Here is a 26,907-nt window from a genome sequence, read left to right on the forward strand (position 1 = left end):
GTTTATTGCCATTTCTTTAAACCAATCACAACCATCTTGGGCGGTGCTGAGCGCCGAGCAGAGCCACGGTGCCGCTGCAGAATAGCCTCGGGAAGGAACTTGTTTTGGTGGAACATGTGTACATTCAAAAGTTGTTTTAGTCGTACGAGAGAAAACTCAGATTGGACAGATAGTCTTGCTAGCTGTCTGGATTTACCCTGCAGAGATCTGAGGAGCAGTTAACCATAGTCCTCATAAATAAACCGGAGTTCAAAATTACAACCTAAAGAAAGCGGAAAATAACGGACATCCGGCCGAAAAGCGCGACATCCATCGGAAGGGGAACGCGATGCAGTAGTGACCGAGGCTGTAGTGTCACACTGCAGCACCACGGTGACAGGACTTACCATCCCTGGTCATCATATTACCTTGTCTCCCACCGGCCTGTGCCTCCTGAGTTATAACCTGGAAGTGGCTTTAGACAGGCCACAGTTACGGGGGCCTCTCTGAAGCCCTCTGCGTTTTCTGCGGGAACTAAATGAATAAAAGATGAAGAGTCACAGTAGGAAGACATCTGCGGCACAAACAAACATTACTCTTCCAGCCACAGCACAGCCATCATGACATATAAGGCAGCAGATCAGTTTCTCAAAAACAGATATTTATTCATAAGAAAATCTTTCTAGATAACCAAAGCAAACACTTGGTAATCTATATAAAAAATATATTGTATCGTATTCAAATACAAGTAACCATTAACTGAGTTGTCTCTAAATAGCAGACATAGCAACAATAAGACCTTTTGTTCATCACTGCTACCTCTGTTGAGATCTATCGATCTATCTATCTATCTATCTATCTATCTATCTATCTATCTATCTATCTATCTATCTATCTATCTATCTATCTATCTATCTATCTATCTATCTATCTATCTATCTATCTATCTATCTATCTATCTATCTATATTGTCATTGTGCTTAGAGCACAATGAAAATCTGTTCAGCCGCTCTTCAGAATCAGAAAGGAGTAGGGTAACTACTGCCACAGTAGTAAACCTACGTGGAATTTGCCTTGGTAATTGGTGCATTCAGCAGTGTGCATAGAAGTTAAATAAATAGAACAAAAGCTTAATAAATAGTACAAAGACTAATAGAGCAATGAATGAATGGGGGGGGGGGAAGCGGGCGCCACAGCTCATAGAAAAAAGCTGTTTTTCAGCATGGATCGGGGTCCTGAGGATTTCATCCCAATTATTCTCCTGGATGAGGCACTGACACATATCTCCAGGAACCATCTAGAAGCTGGTTGGCGGCAGAAATAAGACCTCTCCCTCAACACACACTTAGACACACACCTACCCTCTTCCCTTAATGAGCTTTCAACATCAACTCAGCTCAATTTTTCTCTAAAACGCACACTTATAAGAAATGTCTCATAAGGAAAAAACAGGTTCCACTGTGCGGCCTATAAAAAAGGAAAAGAGCGGATTACTGTAATATTGCTTCAGTGATTTTGTTACCATGAGCGGAGCTGGCCGTCAGCTGCCTGTGCGGTTCTTCTTTCTCATTTGACTACACCAATTTCCCCGTGATGGCTGTTTATTTGTGGCTCCTCGTACTAGTTTTCCTTTACATGGAGAATGGCATTTGTCTTTTTGCGCCAGGAAACCCTTCTTTTTCTATCTCTATGGCTATCAGCTCGCATGACTCCCAAATCTCCGACCGAACTGCAGACTGCATTGTGGGTAATGTAGACGCCAGGTTTTACAAGAAAAAAGAATATGTGAAAACGTGGTGCTGCTGCATTGAATTAGATCCTTTTTTTAAAAGTCCTGACTAAGTATTAAATAATGTCATATGAGTGCCACGCTACTCTTTTTCCACTGCTGGGCAAGTCATTGCATAATTAAACGTTTCAAGGGAGAGGCACATCTATCAGCAAGGAAAAATAGAATAATCATCTTGATTGAGACTATTCAGCCCTTTATCCCTTCAATTTACTGCCATCGTTTGCTAACAACGCTGGAAATAGTGTACCCTTTTATTTCGTGCAGAGGTTGGCTTGGTGAATGGCGGTGTAGTCTGCAGGTGACCAGAGTTTGTGTCCCGTCATGGATCTGCAATTACCTATCACTTTTTATGAACTGTAACCACAGTTGTTCAATACCGTAGTTGCCATTTGCAGATATTGCAGAAAGCGAGAATTTTAGAAAAATTGGCATTTAATGTGAAAAATAAAAAATGTTTTCAATGTTACAGGATTGTCCAATATTGTCCAATGTTGTTGTTTAGCAAAACGGTGCTGGTGATCGCTCACGTGGGTCAGCAAGTTACTTGCATTTCTCTGCTTATGCAGTGAGATTGTCCTCATACATCCCCTCTTGATTGTAACTTGTCTTTTCTTTCTCTCTCGCCATCTCTCATTAAAGGTCCCATATCATGCTCATTTTCAGGTTCATACTTGTATTTTGGGTTTCTACTAGAACATGTTCAAGATCAAGATTAACTTTATTGTCCCACAACGTGGGAAATTTGTCTTGGGCACTCAACCCATGCTGCAGCCATAGTAAAAACAAATAAACACAGACAGCATGTACAACCAACAAATACTGTACAATACTATACCACAGGCCGTACTATGGTCCTGATGGTGTATAAAAACCCAACACGGTGTCATGCAATACACTGGTTAAATATGCTCAAAATAAATAAATAAAATTAAAAAAGAGCGATCACAAATCCAACAATTGCATATCTCCATCGTCATGCAGGCCTGTTCTGCCTTTTACTTGCGCCTATTTAGAAGCTTAATAGACACTGGGATAATTGAGTTTTTGAAACGGTTAAGTCTGCAGCGAGGAACTCTAAACCTCCTACCGGATGGCAGCAGCTCATATTCTGCGTGCAGAACGTGAGACGTGTCGCTAACAATTCTATTTGCTTGTCGCAAAGAAGCCTGTTCATAAATACTCTGCATGGATAAGTGCTCTTTAACACCAATAATCTTCCATGCAGTATGAATCAATCCTAACTGTTTAGTTTTCAACTGGACAGGGAGGTTTGCCAAACCAAGCTGTAATACCGTACCTGACCAGGCTCTCCAGGACTGCTTGATAAAATATCAACATCATTTTTGTATCTGCGCCATGATTTCGCAAACGACGTAAGAAACGCAACCGCTGCCAACTGCCATGCTTTGCACGTTTGAAAGCCACGTTGTCTCTCTCTTTCTCATGGGCGGGCCGAATTCTCTGGGCGGGCAAAGCAGAGAAAGGGGAGGTAACCTTGCTCCTTACGACTTCATTAAAGGTCCCATATCATGCTCATTTTCAGGTTCATACTTGTATTTTGTATTCTACTGGAACATGTTTACATGCTTTAATGTTCAAAACACATTTTCTTTTCTCATACTGTCTGTCTGATACACCGGTGTCTGAAATTACTCACTGAAAGTTTTTGTTGTTGTTGTTCTTTAATGGCCTGCTGTGTACGACAGTGGAGAGATCAGAGGTTTCTCTGTGGTGTTGAGTCTACCTTTTATGCTAATCCATTACGACTGTTGACACTGTATTGATTGCTTCAATTGGACACACCCAGACCCCTTTTGTTCCCTAATTAGTTTTCGGGGGAGAAATAGGAAGGTTTGGTGGCTCTCTAATCTGATTATTTATTTGTAGAATTGTGGTGATTTACGGTTGTGCAATACCTCCTGCAGTTTCTGTGATTGGTCCGGATTTGTCCTGCCCGTTATTTTTATATATATATATATATATATATATATATATATATACCTTAAAGCTCTACTGCGATGCCCCTACACTTTTTTTTATTTTATTTTTTTAAATAACAGGTGGATTATTGTGGGAGAAAGAGAGGCAGGGGAATCACAGCCAGAGAGGATGAAAGTCTGAGAACCTAAGTGTTCCGGACGGTGTTTGAAATAGAGGTTGTTGTCATATCTGCCCTAAAGCAGCACCGACGTGATCTCCATAATTATTTTCAAGAGTAGGAATGTCTCTGGCGAACACTTTAAATAAGGCATGAACGATTTCTCAACAGTCATTTTTTCTAGTGACTCGTAGTTTAGTAGTGTGATGGTAATAATGTCAGCCACAATCCAGGCTGTCTACCTGTTGAATTACAAGGCCTGCTTATTCATGTGAATGTTTTTTTTTCTTTTTTTTTCTCTCTTCTCTTCCCAATTCCATTTCTTTTAAATCATATCCCCATTGACTCGCTCTGGTTTTTCTCTTCTCTCTTTTAATTCATTGCAAGGAGCTCTGCGTTTATGAATATTTAAAGTGGAGTGTTATTCACAAAATCTTTATTTAATGCTGCCTACATTTGCATTCTCTTAGAGGGTTTTAAAGGCTTTGGTTATGAATCAGGCAGGGACGCGTAAACGGCTGTTCTTACTGTGAGCTCGCATCTCCCCTTGTGTTAAAATCCGCCTGCTCGCTGTTCCTGCAATCCCTAGGAGCAGAAATGGCTCACCTGCGTATACAGAACACATGCTTTATTCAGGTGATGTCATTCATTTGATGCTCCTGGCTGAAGTGGATGCAGCTGAGTCATTCGTCTCAGGTAGAAGGGGTTGGAGGCATAAATTAGCAAGTCAGATCTAGTGACGAGACTCGTAGATATGAGGCCAATCAGCAGCTTTGTTGCCCTGGAACGCTTATTGCGAAAGAGACGTCATAGCAGCGCTGGCTTCCTTCGTGATTTGCAACCTGCAGCAGCTACAATGACCTTTTTGCAGAGGCTAGACAGACCGCAACCAGCATCTGAAAGTAAATGTTTCTGCCAAATGCTTGTGTGTGAAAATTACCTTTTTTGAATGAACAGCAGTGTTTTTCTTGTTTTCCTCGTCCAAATATAAACTCGGCAAAAAAAGAAAAGAAACGTCCTCTCACTTTCAACTGCTTTTATCTTCAGCCAACTTTGTATGAACATAAAAAAATTCAACTACTAAGAAATCAACTGAACAATGTTTCCCAGACATATGACTAACAGAAATGGAAAAATGTGTCCCTGAACAAAGGATGGTCCAAATCACAAGTCACAGGGACGACATCCTCCTCCCTCATGTGGTACCCTTCCTGCAGGCTCATCCTGACATGACCCTCCAGCATGATAACACCACCGGCCGTACCGCTCGTTCTGTGCGCGATTTCCTGCAAGACAGGAAAGTTAGTGTTCTGCCATGGCCAGCGAAGAGCCCGGATCTCAATCCCATTGAGCAGGTCTGGTACCTGTTGGGATCGGAGGGTAAGGGCGAGAACCATGCCACCCCAGAAATGTCCAGGAACTTGCAGGTGCCTTGGTGGAAGAGTGGGGTAACATCTCACAGCAAGAACTGGCAAACCTGGTGCAGTCCATGAGGAGGAGATGCACTGCAGTACGTAATGCAGCTAGTGACCACACCACATGTGACTTTTGATTTTGACCATCCTTTGTTCAGGGACACATTTTTCTGTCACATGTCTGTGTAACATTGTTTAGTTCATTTCTTTTTTATGTTAATACAAAGTTTTACGCATGTTAAGTTGGCTGAAAATAAAAGCAATTGAAAGTGAGAGGACGTTTCTTTTTTTGCTGAGTATATTTGCATCCAAAAATGTAACCACACGTGCCATTTTTTTTTTTTTTTTTTTATCACAGCAGGTATCATCACACCCAGAAATGCCTTTTTATGATGCTTTTTGAAAAATCTATTTGATATCTTAATCTTTTTTTTTTTTTTTTTTATTATTATTTCCCTTTTTCTCCCTTTTGTGTGCAGAGAAAGTGTTTGGGGAGTTCCTGAGCTGGGAGCTAGAGGAGGCTTTGTCTCACCTGCCTCTAAAGTCGGGCCAGGCCGTGACACTGACTGTCAGCATCAAAGTCAAGCTGGACTTCTCTGGTCAGGAGAACCTGCTGCAGGACCTCAACGATGGTGAGTGGACACAGACGGGCATTTGAAAGTGTAAACCTGCTGAGAAAGGCCGCATTCACGTAGCCAAAAGGCGATCCGGCGATTTTTTTCCGCAGGGTGGTGCGGCGTTGTGGGAGTACCACTGAAATTGCTCACTTCTGTGACGTCCTGTTGTGTTATTTAAACCCCTCCCCCCTCCTCAATGTAGCACAAGTAGACTATATTTCACAATCACTCTTTCCGTCAGATCGTTCATAGATCTCAACGTTCCCGGTCACACTTAAATGCAGCTTCATTTCACCGAGAACGAGAGAGAGACAAGAGACGTATCAATGGTGCTTTGTTGTCGCAGTAAGCAGTCAGCTGTTACAAAAACTCCTGGGCAGTTGAGTGCCTGTGTTTCTTTTTATTAACCATCATAGTGTTTTAAAACTTTCTTGTGGCAGCGATAGAGGCAGCGATGCTTCCAGTTTCCTGTACGGGATTCTCACACCGCCTCGAAACCGACTGACAAGTCAGATCGCCGGTCACGTGATTGGCCACCGCAGCGACGTCGGGTTGCGTCTCTCAAAAAGTTGACTTGGTCTCACCTTTCCACCTGCGTTTTTGTCCAGCTCCCCCATGCGTCACCCCCCGCCAGCCCCTGCCGAAGCCTAAACCCACTAGCCCCATTCAAAATGAATGGAATGGAAAGACGTGCGTTTTTTCGTCCCACCGTCTTAAGGCCAGGACGCGTTCGGCTGAGAGTCGCCAGTTAACGCAGTCGCTCATTAAACCGAAACAATGGCAATCGGCTAGGCCCGAAACAAGCCTTACTTGTTGCCTTTGTTGTTGCTCAAAAACTCACATCCATAGAAAGATTTGGCCTCGTTTTGAACCGGAGCATCTGCAGATGAAATCCGTAGCCAATATATTATGATCCACTAAAGTTGGGCACTATACGAGATTAATCTATCCCCGTTTTGTTATCTTCACCACCATCTTGACTGTATGGGAGCCAGGAGGGACAAATGACTGAGATTCAACTCTTCTTTGTTAGGGGAGGTTTATTTCAGGGGCGGTTCTACATTGAATTACACCCTGCGCGAGACCCCCTTGAACAGGGAGGAGGGAGTACGGAGTAGTGTTTATGTACACTGTGGAACGGAACGCTGCTTAATTCCTACTATTGTCTAGGAACTAGAATAGTTCCTTAATTGTCTACAAGTGGATAGTAGTAGAATTGTCACACCATCGTCTCACAGCCAGCTGAAGTTATATGCACGTGTTGGATGCAGAAAGGAGTGTTAATGTGCCTCTGTACTGTACATGGAGCGCTCTGTGTTACAGGGATTCTGGCTGCCTTATTTCAAATTCAGCAGTAATAGGAAAGAGGTCCTTAAGGTCTCTACACCTCTTTCTCATCTAGCTTCTGGCTTCCTCACTTCAACTGTCCTCTCTTCCAATTCCTATTGTTTAGAAGAAATAGTCTGACCTTCTCCCCTACCTCGAAGCTCATTCATTGTGTTCCTTCTTCAGTCTTTCTCATAGTTAACACTTAGCCTCCTTTCCTTCCTTTCTCACTCCCAAACCTCTCTACCTCCTTCTTCAGACTGTTGAAGCACAGACTATGGGCTAATAAATATTAATGAACGATCAATATGGAGCTGCTCCTCAGTCACATTACTCTGTGTGTGTGTGTGTGTGTGTGTGTGTGTGTGTGTGTGTGTGTGTGTGTGTGTGTGTGTGTGTGTGTGTGTGTGTGTGTGTGTGTGTGTGTGTGTGTGTGTGTGTGTGTGTGTGCGCGCGCATGCAACATACAACGCTGCATGTTTATCCCAGTCCCAGTGTCGCTCTCCTCATGAGGTCATTTAAGCGATACTATTTTAATGTTTTAATTTGCTCCGCAATAATTGGGGCCCTGAATTGAGGAGATAAGACATGGTTCCTTCTAAACAGCAGCTCTGAATTCAGTCATTATGGTGACATTATGGGATGCAGTTCTTTGCTGAACACATTTAACGCTATCTACCACTCTAATACAATAATGAAATCACATTAATAATGTTGTGTTAATATACTGATGAACTTATTTGCATAAACAAAGGCAGTGGTTGTGGCTATCTGTTCTCTGTGTGCTGGAAGATTACCAAGTTCGGCCATCTTTTGCTAATTAAAGTCCTTGATAATTTATGCACAACTGATGCTTTCAACAACAGTTCAATTGTTTCGCTTAGCTACCAAACATGGTCACATACAGTACTGTATCACATGTAATGCCCACACATTGTACCATTAGTGATTCAGTACCTTGTTAGAGGAAACAATATGTATGGAAAAAAGGGATAATAAATATACTACAATACAACAACAGTGTGAGTAATAATAGTGCTGAAAAATGGGATCTATTGAGCAGTATACATGCAGTATTAATGTCATAGTATTGCACAGTTGAATTATTATTGTAGTATTGGCACACATTTGTCAGTATTGCACAGTTGAAACAATATAAATGATTAATAAATAAATAAATAATTGTGGGTTTATAGCTGCTGACTGTTAAAGATGTAGTAGGTAAGACTTATGAAACTAACTTTCTGTCATATTTTCTGAAACTGACCCTATGCTCGAGTAGAACTACATGAAGCAGGTAATAAAAATCCAGCTCCTCTGGCACCTCCTACAGCCATACCTGCAAAGTAGTCCACGTGAACCGTGTAGATCCGAAGAGTTTTTATTTTGGGTGGGGGGGGGGTCAGAGACCCGGTGCTAATACAGACACCGGTGCCTTAACGACCGTTATCTACCGGACAGAATAGCAATGCAGATTTCGGTGCCTTATTTAGGTGCCACTTAAATGCCTGCGCTTCTCTCTGATGCTCTGAGGCAACTGAAACATCGCAGCACAGGACGCTAGCTAACCCTACACTCAACAGCGGGTAACGTTAGCCTAGCGTTAGCTAGCAGCTGGATTAAACACGGTTAAAATGCTGAAAGCTAAACGGTGTAAAAGTGTGTCTGTATTTCACTGGAGAGGATTCTAACACCAGACTGTAGCTGCCGTTGTCTGAAAAACAACACAGATGTTGCATTCACTTGAAACTCTCCTCGCCAGCCTCGTGCTGCATTCAAAGTTATTGTAAAATACCCTTTTCCCATCCAGTGGTTGTTTTTGTCGTTAACAGAAATTTACTGGTGAAATAAGTTATTGTTATAAAACTTTTAATAAATTATTTAATTTTGGCCCTGTGGCCTTAGCAATAAACAAGCCATTCTTTAATGTCGCAGACTGTCGTTTTGTGCTCAACTTTTTATTGTTTTATATTTTTGAACATACAGAACAGACAAATACAATTGAATAAGGTGCTCCTTTTTTTTTTTTTAAATATACGGGGGGGTGGGGGTGTCTAACTGCGTGTAAGTTACTGCTAATGCATATGCATTTATTCTCCTTGTGGGGGGAGGGGCTTAGGAGACCGTTTTGGGCTTTAGCGGAAAGAGGGGAGGAACTGAGAAGTTGTCGATGTTCAAATTATTTGACTAAGTCCTCGATCTCCACAATCCTACCTACAGCACCTTTAATGCTACATTGTGTAAGAATTTCTCCCATCTAGTGGTGAAATTGTATATGACAACCAACTGACTGTCACTCCCCCCCCCATTCCGAGCGCATTTCAACTCCCATGGCGGCCAAACCCGAAATTAGCTCTTAGTATCTCCATCGTTTACACGCAGCTGTTCTAGCCACTCCAATATTAACTTTGGTCTTGTTGCTCTGTCACGTTGTCATTTTAATTCTCTTTTTCGCTTCCCTGGCGAGTGATCTCCCCCTGGCATTCGTCACGGTGCCACTAAGTGTAAAAGCGTGAAAGGCGGAGGTATGTCCCTCTTTGGCTAATGTATTTTAAAGATGGAGGCGCTACATGGCTGCCATCATTCGAACGACTCGCTCGTATGTATTCTCAATGATTCTGAATGGCAGATTCTACGCTTGCGAGAATACTTTTATTAGTTGGAAGTAATTACGCATGAATGAGTACATATTTGTGAAAGAACAAAAGGGGTTTTTGCTAAGAATCAACTCAAAAAATTACACAATGTAGGTTTAAGGAAAAACTCAGGAGCAGCACAACTCATTTCACATCCGTGTGGAACGTTCAGGAGACTTTTACGACCCCTACACAGAATCATTTAATGGACTCTCAATTGAGGAGAGATTAAGGTAGACAGTACAGTTTAACCACGATGTGTTATCGTTCAGTGTTGTCCCCGACTCTCTGAAGTTCCCGTCTTCCTGAAGTTGTATTTAAACTCATTCTGGAGGCATTAAGTTTTGCTGAACTTTCAATGTAAACAAAGATATAGCGGACGCCGTAAACACAGACGCTTAACCCGAATGTCTCAGCTCAGACAGAATAGGTTATGTGTTTACTTCCTCCATGACCTTGGCAGGATGAGGCAGCACTGTGTTAGCATTCAGCTGTTGCAACTCCCGTCTTCTATGGAGACACAGAGTTGAAGTACTTCTCTGCCTGGAAAGGTCAAGAGGTTATGTCGGACACTGACCTGTATGAGATAGGGCTACCACTGTCTCAACTTACATAGCATGAGTTCATAAGCTTGAAATTCCACCACTGACATGTGTAAAATGAGTCCAAGTGCCAGTCTATTGACTCAACCTGTCAGCAGCTAAACAAATATTTATTTATACTTTGTATTAGTTTATATAATACTGACTAATGTGTGCAATACAGAAATATATGATTTCCAGCACCTCTAAAGTTGACAAATTAACATATTGTAAGTTGTTTATTTAATTTGTACATATTCAGAAATTTAACAGGAAGTTACGTGCTAGAACTATTGTTCAGAATTCGGCAGCCAAGTGCAGTGACGACGAGCAGTTTTCCCTTCCTGTCTTTGTACAAAGCTAGGCTAATCGTCCTGGCTCGAGCTTCATATTTGGCGTGCAGACGCAAGAGCTGTGTCACTCTTTTCCTGTAACTCTCAGCAAGACGAGCGTATTTCCCAAGTGTTGAACTTTGTTTTAAAGGTACCATTTTGTGAGAGTTTAGTGAGATTTTCATGTCTTTTTTTCTTTATTATAATGCAGGTCGAGGTGCTATATAAATACTGTTAAAGTATCAAAACACTCAATCCACAGAGAAATGCACAGCCCGTATTTAGAAACTGTACCTTTGAACGAGCCATCAGAACTTCCGTACGGTTAATGTCACAACTACACTATATATTATAATAATAATAATGATAATAATAATAATACGTTTATTTGATATAGCACCTTTCACAGACAGTCACAAAGTGATTCACATGATAAACATTTGTACAAAACATAGTAAGTTATACAACTTAAAAGACTAAAAACAATCATTAAAAGACAAAATTGTACATATATGAATCAAAAGCAAATTTAAACAAGTGCGTCTTCAGCTGCTTTTTAAAAGCTTCAACAGAGACTGCAGAACGTAAGACAATAGGAAGAGCATTCCACAGGTTTGGAGCCAACGCTTCAAAGGAACGGTCAACTCTAGTTTTTAAACGGGTGCATGGGACAACCAGTAATCCCTGGTTAGAAGACCTGAGGGGCCTATTTGTAGTGTACATAGGTATATATAGGTAGAAAGTCCTGTTACAGTCACTCCCCAGTTGTGATGACAGAAAAGATGTGCAGAGGATCCCAGAGCACAGATGTGGAAGACCCGGAAACGCTGACCAATGAGAGTTGTATTTTCAGACAGACCGTAAGAGAAATATAGTGTTTTTTGAACATTAAAGCATGTAAACATGTTTTTAGTATAAAACGACAAAATACAAATATGAACCTGAAAATGGACACGATATGGGACCTTTTACTTTTTTACAATAAAGAACATTTGATGACCTGGTTACACTTTACTTTAACTTTTCTACATAAGGCTGACATGACACTGTCATGAACATGTCATAAAACATTATAAACAAGTCATAAACGTTTATCACATAACTCTTTTTTATTAAGTGTCATTCGGTTTTGTCATGACACATTAGGGTTAGGGTTAGGGTCAGGGTTCATGTGTCATGACTGTGTCATGACAGTGTCATGTGAGTGTCATGTATTCATGACAGTGTCATGTCACTCTTATGTAGAAAACTTAAAGTAAAGTGTTACCGATGACCTTTTGTATTATATAACATTTTGAGATCCAAAACAGGCTATGTTAAACTGAAAATGAATTTAACTTTAAGAAGATTTTTGTGTAGTTCTTATAAATATTGTTTCATTTTAGATACTGACTATTCTTCCAGTGCACTGAAATCAAGAGTGGTTGGTTGGTTGTTCCAGATCAGTTTTTCTCTCCATAAACAATGTATTAAATTGCATTGTTAATGTTTTCTTGAAGCTTAGTGAAAAGGTTTATACCTTGCTGCTCTGTTGTGATATTTTTAAAATGACACTAATTAACTGTCTTCATACAAGACAAGATACTGATATTTAATGCACTAAAACGAACAAAAGAAAGAATGACAAAAGAATGATGCATGTCATTGTTCAATTTTGCCTTTTTTTTAACACTGCACTCAGAAAAGGATTTACCACAGCCTTCTTTAACTTGCACACAATGTGTTTGTATGGAAGTCATCATACACTGGATTAATGGATTCTTTTAATGTGGCCGTAGAGTTAATGAACTAAACCATTGGCAACAAATTGGTCTCTTCATAATTTTGCATTTTGTGCCACTGGGTTCCATTTGATTGATTTCTTCACAGCACCAGCAAGGAATGGCCAGTAAAAGGGATGGTAAATGGACTGCATTTATATAGCGCTTTTATTGGAGGTGCTTGTCCATCTGCCTCTCATTCAACCATTTACACACAACTCTCGCACCAATGGCACTAAGCGACTATGCAAGGCACTTAGCCTGACCATCGGGAGCCATATATAATAACTACAACCTTCTTTTTGATGTCTACTACACACCTGTAAGGTTTCGTGACAATATCTTGCACGGTTGTTGGGCCATGGGCTTTCTTAGTTCCTACCCCCATACTTCCGGTGCCCTTCCTTAGACCACAGTTTCCACATGCACAGGCATGAACACACGTCTTCGGTCAGAACAAAAGAATAATGCGGTGGAAGCTTTGAGTTTCCTCTCCGCGTATGTAGCTATGTTTAAGGCCAAATCAAAGTATATACGTGACCTGTCTGGGATAATGGCGCTGCGTGAGAAAAGATGATGGTTAGTTTGCATGCAAGACAGTGTGTCTGTGTGAATCATACCTAACACCAACTTGATTACAAAAAGACCACAACAATACAGTCAGTGAATAAGTTACAAAATCCAGACCTGTACACTGACAAAAGTTAAGCAGTTCTGTGCTAAGCGGTGTACCGTTTCTTTGACGTGCTGAAAATGTGTAACTGGAGAGACGGTGAGGTTGGAGGATATCTGTCGGTAAGGGCAGATGCTAAAATCATCAGACAAATTCAAGAACGGCAACATCCTCGGTTGTTTGTGACCGAATTTTAAAATGGCTCCTTGATGCAGTGTTTCCTCTATGTTGATTTGACCGTGGCGGCCCCCCACGGCAACATTTCTGCCCCCCACGGTATCAGAAATAGGGCTGCATTGTTAGAGTGCATGTCGGATAATAGCGCGGACACACAAGGATAACTAGCCAGTTGAGATCGTGTGTGTACGTCCTTGAGAACAGTAAGTGGTATAATAACTTATGTTGTCAGTTCATTTAAGCCTGGTCTTGCAAATTTAAATTAAGTTAACTGCTGATTTTCATTGTTTGTATTCTTCACCTGCGAGCTAAATTGCACGTGGCTGTTGAGTCGATGTAATAGCGATTGCTCACATTTGTATTTTAGGTGCATTATTTCCATGCTGAAGTAGTGACACTGCATTAAGATAATATAATAGTGGGTTTATTGTTATTTGCTGCAGAATGCTTAGCCTATATGTCAAGATCAAAGTTGGCCTATATAGTAACTCAAAAAATACAGTTCAATCACAACTGAAAATATGCCTCATTGTGTGTGTGAATAGAGGTGAATAAATATAGCCTAATAGTTTGTGTTGCAGCGAAGTGTCAGTTCCGTTTCATGGGGGGGGGTGACGAGGAGAGGCGCAACAGTAAAAGTTCAGTTTAAGTCACGCGATGAATGGATTCATCTGTGGAGCTCCAGTTGTACCTACAACAGCAATTATGACAACCAATCAAATTTGAATAGGTTATTGAATTTTGAAAATGCTACACTTTAAAACTTTACAATTTTGACCCTTTGTTTCACATGTATTTAATTGAAATTTGTTGGCAATATAAATATTCATTGTTCTTTGTAGCACCGGGTAGGTCAATACAATCAGTACTAAATGAAAATAGTCGTAATGGAAAAAAACTCTTAATAACATCCGCTGCTCCCACCCAATCATGGAAAATGTGACAATGATTGTGAATACGTGGATGAATATGAATGTGGATGCATATGAATGAAGTTCTCCTCTCTGCCCAGGTGAAAATATCTTCGTACGCGCTCTTTTTCTGTCTCTCTGTTCCTCCTTGACGCCTTCTATTTTTCCAGCTCCACAGCCTGGGGGTAAATGATAGCTCACAGCTTGTGTAGTGTGTGTCGGAGTCTCTTTGATGCGTATGCTCCTGGTACATTGTGTTAACATCAGCGCCTCTTTATATTAAATATAACTAAGCACAGATGTCTAGCAGCCCTCACATGACCAAGGTTTAGATTTGACCGTTTCTCATGCTGTACTGAAGGTTGGAATTAGATTCACAGTTTGTCGGAATGTTGAATGATATTCCATATCATCAGTGTAATCTTTCACTAATTATGTGCTATTTATTGGCCAGCCTGCATTTTTATGCACGAAAGTCAGTCCATCAGCAGTAACTATTTTGTAATCTGGCAGTACTGCACTCAATGTCCTTTGTGTTTGTGCCGAGATAGAAGGGGCAAAGCAGACAAGGCCACAGGAAACAGTGCATAGGGAACATCAAATACAGGCCGAGCCTTATTGATTTTTCCTCAGACGAGTTTGTCCCTCACTTTGTCGTGGTCTCCGGCTCAAGACCACGTCACCATAACTCGGGATCAAAAAGGGAGTGATGTCATCACTCAGGACTAATGGGCCTTGACTTAGCGAGCTTTATCGCATTAAATGGTGTGAGCATTGTACCTAATGACAGTGCTACCGCCTACTTTAATGTTGTCTTTCAAGACAACTTCTGATACCCCAGTAAATGTCTTCGTCAACGACAAAGTAACTTGTAACACCAGCAGGCTTAGCTCCCAAGAACACTTTTTAAAGAAATAACCTGTGACATGTTCATATTAGATTTCTGTTTCACTTCTCTCTGTCATCAATAATGTTGTATTTCAACCTATAGCCATTTCATAAAATGCTAAATATTCGCTGTTCTAAATATCTGGAGTATTTTCCAGAAGGACAAATGGGCTATTGAACTACTTTTCTGGTACCGGCCAAAATATGGCCATACTCCATATTAAAGCTTTATTGCGTAACTTTTTGATATTAATGAATGTCAGTTACATTCAAGCCACTGCCAAATGAGTTGCTACAAAGCTAATTAAGACTATCAGCTTCACACAACTCTCTCTGGATTTCTCAGTATGGCTATGTTCAGAAGATTGTGGCGTCCGGCGACTTTCATGCGCAGAAATCCGAGTGAAGATAATGACCTCTTCTGAAGAGTCCATCATGGTTTTTAAATCCTCCGTGTCCTCCTTGGCTACTAGCGACTGCGTGGAGGAGGGGTGGGGGCTGTGCGCGATCACAGAAGACTTGTATCATGTGGACGCGCCGACAGTGTTGTTGTCATTACTTAGAATTCTGAATGGGGGCGACAGAAACTACGCACTATAGCTTTAAGAACTGGCAAGTACTGAAAGCTGGCATGAATTGTCTGGTCAGATTTGTAATCTTGTTTACAAAGTCTTTGATCAGAAACATCTTGGTTTAAATCAAAGACCCCATTTGCACTCACTCCCTTTGTGCTTTTTTTGGTGGACTGGAAAGCAATCGGATATCAAAGAATAATATATATGTGTTGACAAAAGTGTACTAAATCACAGCTGGATTGTATCCCTTCATGTTTATATTTCTCCAAGTTAGGTGTCGCAAATGTATTGTTTTTTTTATAGACACTAGAAATTCCTGTTTCATTTGCAATAGTAATTTGAAATCGTACCCTTCTTTAGATGCAAAGGAAGTGATGTTCTTCCTCTTCCAGTTTCCCTGTTTGTTGGAAATAAATAGGAGAATTAAGCAGTTATGATGAGCAGTCAGTGAAAGTCACCATGGCCAAACAGACAAAGATAAAAGTGCAACCTGCAGAAACCTAAGTAAACCTAATTAACAGAACATCAAAGAAAAAAAGACCGCAGTACCGAACACACGGTTTGACGGGTGATATCTAAACCTAAACCCCGATATGGTTTAGGTTTAGACAATGTGGGAAAGTTCAGAGACTTGCATGTTATTGAAGTCAAGGGGGACAACACATTGGTAGTTGTTAAATGCAAAAGGCTGCAGTAGAACATTGATAGCTGTTGTATTGTCATGTGCGTCTCTGCGTGCCAGACTTTCGGTTAAAGCAGGTGTTTGAAGATGACTTTAATGGAGCGTCCAGACTGACTGGAATGGCTTCCTATAATGGTAACACTTTGTTCAGATCTTTGTATATTACCTGACGGATTTCTGCTCATCACACAGACCGATTTCCCCCTTCTTTTTTTTTTTTTTTTTTTTTTTTTTCCTCTCAGACTGATAGAAGCATAATGGTGTTCTTACAGTCTCAGTGTTCCGTGTCAGCTCAGAATAAAAATAGGGTTTTGAATGAGGCGCTGTAGTATCTTGTTTTGTCATTGTTTGAATTGGATTAATGGCTTATTTGATGTCCAGAAATAACACCAGGCTACAGTATGTGTCAAAGGTTTTTACTTACAGTTGAAAGAAACCCGTATTTGTCCGTCTTCAGTGGATATAGTACATGTTAAAAGAGGCTCAGGTGAAGCAGTGTTTGGTGTTTTTATATGTAATTTCCACTGTCATGATCATCTCCCTTGAACAGGATATTGAAAAGGGTTTTTATTGTTTACACTGTAACAAGCCTTATTTTCCATATTTACTAGATAGATGTGTCTTCCAGGAAAAAGGCTCGTAAATGTGAGCGCAACTGATACCGCAGAGACCCTAAGTATCATGTCAACGTTCACACCTGTGCTTATAATGTTCCAATTATTCCAGAAGAGACACTCCCGGTCTTAGCAGTCCTTTTCAAAAGCCAGGCATCGAGGTGACCACTGATAGAAACGCTGAGTTCACCAAATTGTCCCCGAGACGGAGAACTAGACAGATATACTGATTGGAAGGAGGGTATAAAGGAGGGAATGATTGTGAGCAATGCCATCGTTAATCATGACACCCATTACTCACACACCGTCTGTGCCACAGCCCGCGACGAGTCATGTGTATCTCCTGAAACAGGCGGCCATAATGAAGGATGCAGTTCATGAAGTCTAAAAGCGTTGGTCTGTATTTTTGGTACTTTCCCTTTCTGCCACTCCGAGTCTGTTTCTAGATGCATATCTAATCTGTTAAGCAGCAGCAATATGGAGAATGAGGCAATAACAAGGTGAGATTGTTCTCAACAGAGCTGTGACAGCAATCGCTATGGACAAGTTTCACACAGTTAAGACGTTGTCTATACGCTGTGTGATTTTGGGCTGTGCCACAAGAACGTTGACCATCGTGAGTTAAACGTTGTGAAATCCAAGCAAACACTGGCTCTAGATCATACTGTGAGACATGTCTACCAAAACCGGCTTACCAAGGAAGGGCTGTGCCAAAATTCTGACCGTGTCCAAGACGAAGGTCACACCATTGTGATTTTTGTGACCACCTAACCAACCAACCAACCGACGCTATTCGGCATGAAAGGAACACAGAATACAATTGCCGGCACGACATAATTCGTAAGTGCCATTTGAAAAAGCTTAACCAAAGCCTGATTTAGTTTTTCTTCGATCGATCCCCGCATGGGACCTCGACTGAGGTGGTACCAAAAAAAGTACTGTAAAAACCCAGTACTTGTTTTTGGTACCACCTCAGTCGAGGTCCCATGCGAGCTGAGCCGATACTAGAAGATGGAGTTAAAACACCGCAGACTGCTGATTGGTCAGAGAGAATTGTTTACCTGCGCGATACGGGATATCCTGCACAAACAACAAGCCAAGCTATCGTCAATTGCGACTGTAATATTTTTTTTAGTCACTCAACCCAGATTTGAACAAATGGCAGCCTTCAAAACTACGGCGTTAACACTACACTGTACAAGTAATACATGGCAGACGTTCCTCTGTCTGGTTGCCGATGAAAGGAGTCAGCGACTGTTGCGTCACATGGCGTCGCTATGACGATCAACTGAGAATCCCGCCTACACTTGAGGGGGGTACTATCGCAGTGGAAAACGAAAAAAGAAAAATACTGGTACCAAAATAGTGAGTAGAGGAGAGAGCGGCTGATCCCTGTATAATGTATAGACTTGGGACACACCGATAGTTAGCTTAAGCTTTGATTACCTTTAAGCTTTCATTACCTTATAGTTCAGGAACGTTAGAAACTGTTTTTCTGTACCAGACGGAGAGGTGGAAGATAAAAAAAGATTAGGAATATGGTCAGACGGGGTCCACAATTTTGAGAGAGACTGAGTGGACCTGAACCCCGTATATTTTTGTCTGCGGTCAGGGAAACTTAGGATCTTTTTTGTGTACCCACACGTGGGTTTTAACTTAAATGCAGTCGGTCAGTAAACTTTCCTTAACTGAACTCTTCATCTCATATAGATCCTTGAGTTCTAGTAAATGTAAGTCCGATGTAAGAAGGCGTGGGAATTAATAAATTGGAGTCAGATTTGACAGGCCTTAGGGCCTTATTTTAGACTAAATTCCCTACGAGACCCACGCCTTTATTTGAGATTTGAGACTGCAGACAGAGGTAGGCAGAGCCTGAAGCATCCATGTATTTAAGCGGGCTGTTGTTAAATAGAAAAAGACGCAAGAAGAAAATCAGTCTTTGCTCTACATACATTTGACGTTCTGGGGCTTTGTTCCTGGCTGATAGCACTATAAAGAAATAGCTGGGATACAATATAAGAAATTCAGTAAAGCCTATTCTCTCCTTTTATTTTGGCTATTATTGGAGACACGCATTTATTTATAATTAGCCCTCTTTGTTTTATTATTTCACTAAGAAGTCTCCCTGGTTTCTGAGCTGGTCCAGTTTGCCGTATTAATTTGCTGCTCCTGCTGCTTGCTGTGAATACAAACTCAACATGTTGTCATGCTAAATTGAGCATACTCCACATTTTCACATCAGTACAACATATTCATTTCATACACACCACTCTGTTGCGCCGACTTTTATCTTTTAACAAAAAAGCTCTTCCTGTTGGTTGCTTTTTAAACATTTTTTTTACCAATATTACATCGTTATGGTTTGATAGTCTGTGAATATGTCTGTCGGTCTATCGTTCCTGAGCTGCTGCAAAGGACAGTAATCTCCCCTCTCTTTGGGGAAATTGCAGGGCTTTGGATTCCACTGACGTCAGAGAGCGATATGATTCCTTTGACGTCAGAGTGTGGGCTCTGGGCGTCATTTTTGAGTATTGTCTGAGTGGGCTGAAAGCAGCAGCCCCTGTGGCGGTGCCTTATGCAGCTGCTGATAGTGCAGCTGCGACTGTGTCCGCACTGCTGCTCTCAAGGTCACAAATATAAAACCATTCATTTATTCTTCACATGCTTAAAGCAGCACTAGAAATGCACCCAGTGACCTCAGATTAAAAAAAAACTTTAAGTGCAGTTACTGTACTATAAGTGACATTTGCAATCTAACAGGACAAAGAGACCACAGTATACTTAAGGTACATTGATACAAGCGTACCTAATAAACTTGCAATCAACTGTTAAGCCCCGCCCGCCTTTTGCCTCGCTCGTCACAAATGCGGTTTACAATGATAATGGTGATGATGATAAGTTATCACGCACAATTTTACAAAGACCTAAACGAAAGCAGGCCTCTCATTTCTAGCAAACGGCTTTTTTTTTTTAAACAAAATATATCTAGCTAGTCAGGAGTTGGTTGTCTCTAGCTTTTAAAACAGTAAATCAGTAAAAGGGTCTTGAGTGTGCACTTGATGGCCACTTTCACAGTGGTGAGATTACTTCTTTTATTGTTTCTATTTTGAAATGGTATGCATTACTTTCAATTCCAATTTATTTACAGTAACAGAATCATAACAAGAGTTATCTCGAGACACTTTACAGATAGAGTAGGTCTAGACCACACTCTATAGTTTACAAAGACCCAACAATTCTAATAATTCCCCCAAGAGCAAGCATTTAGTGCGACAGTGGCGAGGAAAAACTCCTTTTTAAGAAGAAACCTGGGACAGACTCTTGGTAGGCGGTGTCTGACGGTGCCGGTTGGGGAGTGGAAATAATAGTCACAATAAAGATAATGGAACAGTGACTACAAATGGTAGTCGTAGTAGTTCATGTCATAGCAGGGGACGGCAGGGGGGTTGGGGGGGGGGGCGGGCCCCCCAAAAAAAAGGGGGGGGGCGCCGGCCCCGGGCCGGCCCCCCCCGCGGGGGCGGGGGGGGGGGGGGGCGGCCCCCCCCCCCCCCCCCCCCCCCCCCGCGGGGGCAACCAAGATCTTGGTGCCACCCTAATCCAAGGAAATATACTGGGGGGAAAAAAACCTAAGGACTCTGGGGAGTAAACTCGCCAGACCTTTGACAAGAGGAAAGGATTTGAAAATGAGGAGCAACTGTTGAGTTTGACAAACTCATGCTAGCTACCCCACATTAGAATGTAAGAAGCTAATGTCCCTTGGCTTTGGGGAAAAAACTCTAGGTTACTACTGTAGGTATTAGATTCAACTTTATTGTCATTGTGCAGAGTACAAGTACAAAGACAACGAAATGCAGTTTGCGTCCAACCAGAAGCGCAAAAAAGCCCAATGTGATATTCAAGTATAGACAGGTGGTGCATAGACAAGAAATATATTGCAGTGTTATAAGAGCAGAATAAATATGGCTATGTAATATGAACAATGTATGAACAACATGTACAGGTAGTTAGCCAGGCTAACATTGGCACAGCATACATTTGAGCAGACAAACCCAGTTTAATCCATTCCTTACGCATTTGCTCTTGTGTTTCTGTAAAGGCTGAACAAACACCACCCTAGAAAAAGCATCAAAGCATTGATTGGACTATCGCTTAGGGGCGGGGACTAGGGAATGGTCAATATTATAGCCATAGATAACTGAAAAGAAAGATCCATCAACACATTTAAAACATTTGAACACTACAGGCAATACATTTTTGAATAACAACATGATAGATATAAAGTATAGCAATAATATACTCCTACCCTTGATCAAAAGCATCAAGTCCGGGCCTGTTTCCTGACGATGGTCAAGTAATTGTGAGGAACATGGCCCTTCTGGGAAATATAGGAAATCACTCACTGATAAGAGATGGATGAGGGAAAGTAAGTACATAAAAAAAAAGCAATTAAAACAATTCATCACAGAATATTTCCTGTTAAAACTGTTGATGTCCAACAGTGTAAGAGCGTTGGATGCTCTGCTAGCTGATGTTTAATGAAAGCCTTGTCTCTGTAGTCGTTTTGCTGACTCTGTGATACCATGATGTCTTTTCAGATGGGATCAGTGTGACAGGCCTGCCAATCTCCAGTCCGCTGCGCCAAGTCCTCAAACCCAGATCCGAGAACAAGACCGTCAGCAGTGAGTCCGGCAAGGCAGAGTACAGCCATATTAAGGTGAATGAACAATAGCCTGTGTAAAGTGCATAGCCCTATTGTTTTGCTTAGTCATTGATTCCCCCTTTTGTTTCCTGGCTTGTAGCATAATTTGGGGGAAATGCATTTTCACCTTGGTGCAGTCTCACTCCTCCTTTTTCTGCAGATAATGAGTATGTCATGTTGGGATTGTTTCACCCCCTCACTCTCGCTCTTTCGTTTTCTTCATACCCAGCACACTGTACTATACTGAACTATAGCTTCATTCTCCACCAAACTACTGCTTCTGCTATGAAAAGAAACACCGAGTTTATTTGGCTGGTGTCTCACCTTGGCTGCACTCTGCTCTTTGAATGAGGACTCAGAACTCCAACATAGGCATAGGAATGAGAGAGAAACACAGTTTACAGGGTCTTTTTGTGAGACTGCAAAAAGTGCTAAGGGGGAAAATAGGCAGTGTGACAGGGAAGGAAAAAAAGGCGAGATGAAGACTGGCAGTGCATGCAGTAGATTGAGCTGATCAGCAGGGGAGAGGGTTTTGTTGAGGACTCATGGATGTCGGAGGGGTGGAAACAGGCGGCCCGCTGAGGGTCACCTGAAGCACAACAGCCACGGCGACCTGCAAATGAGGTGGCGTCATTTAAAAACCAGCGGAACCCCTTTCTCCCCTCTCCGGGAATCATCAGGAGAGAAAACAACATTGATGTTTAATGTTCAGATGTGTTCCAAACAAAGTCAACTTTTTCTGACTTTCTTTGGAAGAAGTTTGACAGGATGATGACTAATGGGAGAGAGAATACAGGAGGATGGTACTTGTTCATGTTTTCCAGAAAGAGCAAACGTGTTAGACTAATCATACAATGGAGAAATAATGAAATTGTGGACCAGAAAAACATGTAACCAATTTACAATGGTTATACCGGATCCTGAATTTATCAGAAAGGCAAAAAGAGTAGAGGTTTATTTTATTTTAAGTTAATTTTTTTATTTACATACTTTAAAACGTGTCTGGAGTAGGACTTTAAAAACGTGTGGTTGTGTATGGTGGAAGGAGGCCTAGATGAAAATAAAGTTTAAAGTGAGAACACTGAAGAGCACTTGGCCTTTTTGGCATGCACTTTTGAAACGGTCCCTATTGAGCCCATCTCTTCACTCCTGTCAAGTGAAAGGTGCCAGGCTTAAGTTTATGGTTCAAGGTAGAATTGATTGCCAGTTTGTGTGCGCACTGTACAGACAGAAATCCCCTGGACTACTGTTAATACTTGAGGAAAAACTGATCTTGAGTTAGAAGGAGGCCCTTTTTGTATACATTTCAGAACTATGAACATTGATCCTCGATGGATATCAGAGATTCTGACCACTGTGAAGAACAAATTCCACTAATTGCCTATATAGTATAAGTTTACCTACTTCCTGAAAGTGACTACAATTCCTCCTCATGCTGCACAGCAACGCTTGAGTTAAAAAGCACAATTCTCTCCCCTTTGGGTTTATTGCATAACCCGTTAGTTATCCAATACCTTTGCAGTAAGGGGAAGAAGATCCAAGGCAAGCTGGGCATTTTAATCAGTGGTTAGGCTTATTAGAGGCAGGGGTTTGACTGGCAGCTCTGACTTTCATAGCAGAATATATGGTGTTGGAACCATGGTTAGAGTGAAGCCAATTACAACAGGACTCTTGTCCTGCGCGCTTAGAAGCAGGTTGTGAGGACATGAGCTCCTTTTCCTTTCATTTTTGTAGACGTGCTGTTGGACATACAGTCGGCACCAGGGTGATTCCTTTCACTGTGTGCTCAACAAAAGCCAGTGCACTGATTTGCCTGTATGCTGTAGTAAATGTATTCTGGGTTTCCAGCTGCATGACTCATCGTCATTATGGGCTGTATTGTTTTCAGCAGTTTGACTCAAACCCACAGCACCCAGCAACCACTTGACGCATATCGATGTCGAAGGGGCGGGCATGTACGACGACGTACGACGTAAACCCACGCAAAAATATGCAGTACAATGAGTTTGATGATGTTTGTCCATAGAGGAAATAATAACATGGAAAAAGTTTTCAAGTGATATGATGAGGATTCTGGTCCATAGTCATGAAATGATACAGCACAGCTTTAATTTGGCGCTTTATTCATACAGATTTTCATTATTTGTCTGTGTGTGTGTGTGTGTGTGTGTGTGTGGTGGGGGGATGCTAACACAATTATTTACAATATTGCATAATACTTGGCCCTGAACAAAAACAGTTAAAAGTAGAGCTGCAAAGATTAATCGATCGTCAAGTATTAAATCCATCGTATTATTTTGATCGGTTTGAGTAATTTTTTTATGAAAGGAAAGATTCTCTGATTTTTAAAATAGAAAAAAAGAATATTTCTTTTTTTATTATTATTATTATTATTATTATTATTATTATTATTATTATATAAATGTTTCTTCACTCCTCTGTAACACTAAACTGAATATCTTTTAAGAGCATTAAACAAATATGACAGCAGCAGCAGCAGCACAGGTGAGAATGTGCGCAATACCGCATGAATGATGGAAGAGAGTTAACCCATGCATCGATTGGACAAGAGCTCAGACAGCAGTACTTTAAAGGAGAATTCCGGTTGATTTCAACATGTAGCTATGTTTGTTGTCACTAAAAAAACCCAAAAATAATCGGTGTTGCCTACACAGAGTTATGCTACTGCTAGCTTTCGCACCCAGGCGGCTGAAACGGGGCAAGTTTTAAACGTGCTTTTAGCCTCTTAATATGTTCAAGATGTCATTACAAGTGCCTACCCATGTGAACTGATTCCTTCCGAGGGAACACCGTGAATATGGCTGCAGTAGATGTGAAAGAAATGCATACAAGTTGTGCTAATTCAGCCTGTGCACATACCTCCGTTTAGTTCCGGTGTTGAGACGGCAAGACGAGTGCTTAGGGACCGTCTACAATACCGAAAAGAGATACAACAAAAATATGTATTAATTTAATTATTAAATAAGGTAGTGTCTCCAAACTCACCTCAATTATAACTTGTCTCCTGCTAGTTGTACAACAACACTTACTTTAAAAAAATAAGCATGTGCCTATTTTTGAAAATATTTTTGTATCGCTTTTCGGTGTTGTAATTTGTAGACGGTCTCTAAGCACTCGTCTTGCCGTCTCACCACCGCCTCAGAACAGAGGTATGAATTAGCACAACTTTTATGCATTTTTTTCACATCTACTGCAGCCATATTCACTGTGTTCCCTCGGAAGGAATCAGTTCACATGGGTAGGCACTTGTAATGACATCTTGAACATGTTGAGAGGCTAAAAGCACGTTTAAAACCTGTCCTGTTTCAGCCGCCTGGGTGCGAAAGCTAGCAGTAGCATAACTCGGTGTAGGCAACACCGATTATTTTCGTTTTTTCTCGCTACTGACAGCACTACGTGACCACAAACAACGTAGCTACGTGTTGAAATCGACCGGAATTCTCCTTTTTAAAGGCAGCGAGTGGGATGAGTGTTTCATGTTATATTGAGAAAATAATCTACAGATTTCAATGAAAATATCGTTAGTTGCAGCCCTAGTTGAGTCTCATTCTACAAGTCTAACCATTTTTTATTTCCCAGTGATCATTTTTTATTTACTTGTGCATATCGCCTTCCCAACATGGGTCTTGTAGAGCCAGGAGTATTTTCCTCTCTGACAGCCAAGACGGATCCAAGCCTGTCCTCCTGTGCAGCTTCTCAGCAGGAGAGCTGCTAGTGCTCTGACCATAGCTTCCTTCCCATTAGCAGCACAGCTTCTAGTATCCTCACCACTGTCTCCACATTCAGGTTGAGTAAAAAAAATAAAAACTAAAAGCACCTATTTTGGCCTGAATTTCAGACATTTCATGTCTATGTTTTAGATGGATACATTACGCTCATTGGGAAGCTTTTATTACACTTACAGTAACGCAAAGAGTTCTCAACTCAAGTGTAGATATCTTCACTTCACCTGTCTCTCCTCTGCTCGGCTCCATGTGTGTGAGTGGAGGGGCTAAGCCCCGCCCTCAGCGAGAGCAGAGAGACACTTCCATATTTCTTCATTATCTTACCTGTCTGAGTCTTTCCCCCTCTGTGTCGGTAGACCCACATTTATGGCGGAATTGCCTTCATCTCTAGACCACTCTCTAACAAGCTGATTTACCTGATTGAATGTGTAACAGGAAGTGCTGATATGTTGCCTGAAGACATTGCTGTGAACTTTGTTATCCCCATTATTGCTACCTTTTTGAGCTGTGTCTCTGCATATTTTAGAGTGCTTTCTGCATATCATTAGCATGCCACTAGTTTTATGTGGATCTTGATTTGTGTGTGTGCATGATTAAAAAATGAGGGGGAATGCATAGTAGCTGATTTTGGCTGGGAGGATGGATGGACAGATGCACAGGAAATTGGAAAAACGTCTAGCCAAACTGGCTGGCAGTAAAGCAGGGTGTTCCCTGCATATCTAAATCTTACGTGGGCCAATCAAGTGTGACTTTGGGCATTTTTTTTTTTTTTTTTTTTTACCACCTAAACCAAATCTGGCCAATATTATTGCTCAGGCTTGAGTTTTGACATACTATTTTTTTAATAATATTGTTTTCCCCCCACGTTTTGTATATGTGATCTGTGAGTATCTCTGGACTATTTTGGCACTGACATTAGGGCTGCACCATATGAGGAAAATGTCTAATTGCAATTATTTTGACACATATTACGATTGCAATATGATTCAGGATATTGAAGGGAATGATTATTTGTGTATCATTATTCTCATTTTCATTGAAACATCTTAAAATTGAAAATGATTGCAAGGATCTGTAGCAAACAGATTTTTTTTCTTTAGTCTGGGATACGATTTGTAGGCCCAGGACGTCTCTGCAGTACCACAATGCTTAATTCAGAATGGTTTGACACATTTTGCCTTTAACAAATATTGCGCCCCCCTGTGATTTGCATATTGCACTGGTCCAAATTGCAATGTCGATAAAATTGCAATTAATTGTGCAGCCCTAACTGACATGTATACTTGAGTCTGCAGGCTATGACTAAGTGCAATCAATCATGACTGATCTGTAATCAGCACAGGAGGAGTCAACATGTTTTTCCCTCACTGACCTTTCCACGCTAAATCTCAGCACCCGTTTTTCAA

The 26,907-nt window shown here is 41.2% G+C and overlaps 1 protein-coding gene across 4 annotated transcripts in view; it reads left to right on the top strand.

The window, feature by feature from the left end:
* Positions 1–26,907, top strand: part of trappc9 (trafficking protein particle complex subunit 9) — a 298,975-nt gene that overhangs the window by 81,678 nt on the left and 190,390 nt on the right. For all 4 annotated transcript variants that reach the window (XM_039820002.1, XM_039820003.1, XM_039820005.1 and 1 more), the window contains 2 exons: positions 5,764–5,916; positions 21,652–21,770. In XM_039820002.1, the coding sequence (XP_039675936.1) occupies positions 5,764–5,916; positions 21,652–21,770 (272 nt within the window). The remainder of the gene's footprint in view (positions 1–5,763; positions 5,917–21,651; positions 21,771–26,907) is intronic.

Source organism: Perca fluviatilis, chromosome 13, assembly GCF_010015445.1.
Source record: "Perca fluviatilis chromosome 13, GENO_Pfluv_1.0, whole genome shotgun sequence".
Classification (NCBI taxonomy): domain Eukaryota; kingdom Metazoa; phylum Chordata; class Actinopteri; order Perciformes; family Percidae; genus Perca; species Perca fluviatilis.